Source organism: Cebus imitator, unplaced genomic scaffold, assembly GCF_001604975.1.
Source record: "Cebus imitator isolate Cc_AM_T3 unplaced genomic scaffold, Cebus_imitator-1.0 Scaffold24, whole genome shotgun sequence".
Taxonomy (NCBI): domain Eukaryota; kingdom Metazoa; phylum Chordata; class Mammalia; order Primates; family Cebidae; genus Cebus; species Cebus imitator.
Window position 1 is genome coordinate 14,815,907 of NW_016107339.1, and position 3,752 is coordinate 14,819,658.

The following is a 3,752-nucleotide window of genomic DNA, read 5'->3' on the forward strand; positions in this document are numbered from 1 at the left end:
AGATGGAGTCTCGATCTGTAGCCCAGGCTGGAGTGCAGTGGTGCAATCTCAGCTCACTGCAACCTCTGACTCCCGGGTCCTGGTTCAAGCAATTCTCCTACCTCAGCCTCCTAAGTAGCTGAGATTATAGGCATGAGCCACCATGCCCAGCTAATTTTTGTATTTTTTAGTAGAAATGGGGTTTCACCATGTTAGCCAGGCTGGTCTTGGACTCTTGACCTCAGGTGATCCGCCTGCCTCGGCCTCCCAAAGTGTCGGGATTACAGGTGTGAGCCACCATGCTCAGCCGTAAATTCTTTATTTTATTCAGTAACACCAGTTCTTTTATTCATCCACCCATTCATTCAAGTTTTAAACATGATTGAGGGCTTGTGATATGTCAGGTACAACAGCATAGGTCACTTTATCCCCATTTTCAGAGAAAAGACTCACAGAGGCTGAGTGATTTGTCAAAGTGACAAAGCTTAAAGTGGCGGAGCATGTTGGTTCAAGGTATTCCTTGCTCTTCATGAAAGCTGTCATGGGCCTGGGTACACTGGACATGTCTTTTCATCCTGCCTGCATTCCTTGAGGTTAAGGCTGTCTTATACAGCTGGAATCCCCCTTGGTGCATGATGCCATCTGCTATAGTGGACACATTACAGTGTTGTTGGTGGATTGTTCATATGGGCAAATCCTTGCCACCTTTCCCTCAAGACCTGTCTCTCCTTCCCAAACCCAGGAAAAAAAATTCCCCAAATAAAAACTAAGCTGACTTGATCTGCAGAGGGAGGGTAATTTATTTAATGCGTTGACTCTGGCTTACAATTTTGTCTTCTGTTTCCATATCTGGGTCATTAGAACCCCCTTCAAACCCACCACATTCCTTTTCCCTTCAAATCAGGGCAACTCAGAGATAGCTTTCTTGGCTGGGGGACCCGTTGGCTTTTCCTGTTCTCTTGCTTTTTCCTCATACATCAGGATCCTGGTTGAGATGGGAAGAGGCACAGGGATCAGGGAACACTCTTCTCAAGGGAATAAATCGTAGGCTACTGGGAAAGGCTGAAAGGGATGAGATGTAAAGGTGGAAAGGGAAGGAGGAAGGGCAGGGGTGGGAGGTTCTGGGGCTGTGGGGACCAGGATTATGGATAGGGATGGGGACAGGACCTTGGAAGGGTCCCTCTAAGGATGGAAGAATGGATGATGAGCAAAGTGTAGAAAAGTTGAGCCTGGGGACAAGGGTAGGGGTTGGGGAGGAGAAGACAGGTAAGTATAGGGGAGATTGGGACTTGACACTCACATTTTTAGGATGGCAGATCTCTTGCCCAACATCATCCTGAGAAAGTCAGCGTAGCTGAATGTCTCCCCAGAGCCACTGGACACCTCTCCAATTAATTTCTTTAGCTCTAGGTGAGTCTTGGGGACCCCAAGTTTCTCCAGCATTCGCTTCAGGGACATGATATCTGGGGGCAGAGGATGGGGATGCGGAGAAGGTAGGGAGACTCTCTCTTTCCTCTCCCAGTTCCACATCCCCATTCTTCTTCCTCCCACTCTGGTAGGTGGGCCCCCTCCCAAATGATGAGGATTGGAGCACGTAGGAGAGACCTCTGCCTTCCTAGGCCTGCACTCCCCCGCCCCCCGCCCCAGTCACCCGTTTCTCACCAATATCGCCGTTTCCATTAAGGTCAAACTCCATGTATTTCTCTGAATGAGGGGAGAGAGCAGAGTGAGTAAGCAATGACTGGAGGGTTTTTGGCAGGGGATTGAGGAAGGGGTTGTCAACCAACTGCTAGGTAGAGGAGACAATGTGGAAGGAGGAGGAGGGGCAGGCAGAGGAAGCAGGGTTGGGGAGTTGACAGCCAGCTAGAGTTTAAGGAGCCAGTGGGGATGCTGAGAGGAGCAGGTCTGGGAAAGCGACTGCAGTATGTGGCAGGAGGGCAATAAAGGCAGGCTCCCCTCTTGCTACCACAAAAGTAAACTTTGTGCCTCTGCTGTCCCTGCCCTGTTCTTGTGGAAATCCCAACCCTCCTACCCCCGGCCCCGCCTCCACCCTTACAGTCTTCCCCTTACCTTTGAAGGCTTTCAGTTTGAAGGGCAGATCCTCATCACTGCTATATTTGGGATCATCTAGGAATTGCTATGGAGAGGAAAATAAGAGCCAGGGTAGGCCCTCCCTATCCACGCCCCATCCCCCAGGCTCTGCCCCCTTAGTTCTTCCTTCTACCTTGTTGATCTCATCCAGCCTTTCTTCCTGCTGGGCCTTCAGCAGTCCAAAAGCTTTTCCTCCTGTGTCGGGGGGAAAAGGATTAATCAGCCCTCATCCCTCCTTTCCTCACCTTACCCTGACACCAACCCAGGGACATTCACAGTTAGCCTGCCTAGGCCAGGCGACTGCCCTCCTAGCCCACAGCCCAGGTCTGTCCATCTCCTTCCTCCGATCTGATGCCCCTGCCTATCCCACCCTCCCTACCCTGTAAATCCCTGGTTTGGCTCATAGCTCAGCAGATGCCGGTGGAGGTGGGGAGACAGACCAAGCTGGAGGCCTCTGTCTGCAGGCTTTTCTTCTCTCTTACTAGTCTTCTCAGATCCTCCCAAACTTCCCCTTTCCCCTCATTCCTTCCTCCTCTGCCTCCCAGACCTCACTTCCCCATCAGGTTCTGCTGACACTAGCACCCCAGGAAGAAGGGGGAGCCCTGTGTGAAATGCAAATGAGAAAATAACATTCTCCCAAATTCTTCTTAAATGAGAGCCCGGTGTGTACATGAAAGAAATATTTTGATAAGCTACTGGAGGTGTGCAGAAAGGTGAGGAAGACACCAGGGGATTTTATTCTCAGGAACAAATGGTCTTTTTGAACAGGTCCAACATTCGGGTAGTTATAAGACCTTTCATGAGTCTGGGCAGGCAAGTATGGATAGGAAGCCAAGAAAGGGCTGGCTGAATTTCCTTGCTTCTGTAGGTGGGAGAAGACTCTCAAGTCTGCTGGCAGCTCCAGGAGGGTGACAAGATGGGTACAGGGTTTAGAAAGGGAAAGACATCTCACTCCCAGCCTGGAAGCTCCAAGGAGGCCCATAGAAATATGGAAATGTCTAATGACACATTTTAATTTGTTTGCTTTAGGATGTGCAGTGTAACCCTCTCATCTTATGTCCTTTGAAATCTTCAGTAAAATCTACAGAGATCAGGAATTTGAGAATTTAAGTAGATTCTTTGGAGGAACTGAAAGTGATACTTAAACAGCATTTGTGGACACAAGAGCCAGGAAGTGAGGCTGACATCTGGTTTGCATATTGCGCCTGCGTGCATGCATGTAGGCGTGTTTGTGCGATGGTGGTGCTGGTCACTGTGGGTTCTTTGGAATGGATAATAGCCTCTGACACATGCCTCCCTAGGCATAACCTTTATCCCCTCTGCCACTCTGTTTGGCCAGTCGCTTCTTGGGGAGGTGAGGACAGCACATTTCCCTCATTGAGATGTCCTTGTCCAAACTCCCTGCCCAGGGCACCATCCACCCTGCCCCGGCATTAATGAAGATACCTTTCCTTCTCCCTTCCCCCTGACATATTTCCTCTTCTGTAGCTGGGAATTTTCACTTCTCACTGCCCTCTCTCTGACCCGGGCAGGTAGGGGAGATCCTGGAGTGAACTGTGGCTTCTTGACTTCCCTTTATTGCAGTTGGCTTCTCCTGCTGCAGAGAGAGCTGCAACCCAGCATTCCCAATGTTCTCAGCGCCTGCTGGGAGAAACTCACTTCTTTTTTTTTTTTTTTTTTTT

The 3,752-nt window shown here is 49.9% G+C and overlaps 2 protein-coding genes across 3 annotated transcripts in view; one reads left to right on the forward strand and one right to left on the reverse strand.

The window, feature by feature from the left end:
* Positions 1-3,752, forward strand: part of LOC108299855 — a 17,870-nt gene that overhangs the window by 3,149 nt on the left and 10,969 nt on the right. The gene's annotated exons all lie outside the window — the stretch shown is intronic.
* On the reverse strand, positions 756-2,618 carry AIF1 (allograft inflammatory factor 1). Of its 2 annotated transcripts, none has more exons than XM_017522417.2 (6): positions 2,511-2,618; positions 2,204-2,265; positions 2,050-2,116; positions 1,642-1,683; positions 1,280-1,442; positions 756-964 (listed from the first exon to the last, which is right to left on the reverse strand). In XM_017522417.2, exons 4-6 carry the CDS (start codon positions 1,673-1,675, stop codon positions 880-882), a joined length of 282 nt encoding a protein of 93 aa, XP_017377906.1. In that variant the 5' UTR covers positions 1,676-1,683; positions 2,050-2,116; positions 2,204-2,265; positions 2,511-2,618; the 3' UTR covers positions 756-879. The 2 variants fall into 2 exon arrangements, with proteins under 2 accessions (XP_017377906.1, XP_017377905.1); XM_017522416.2 differs by having other exon boundaries at positions 2,450-2,601.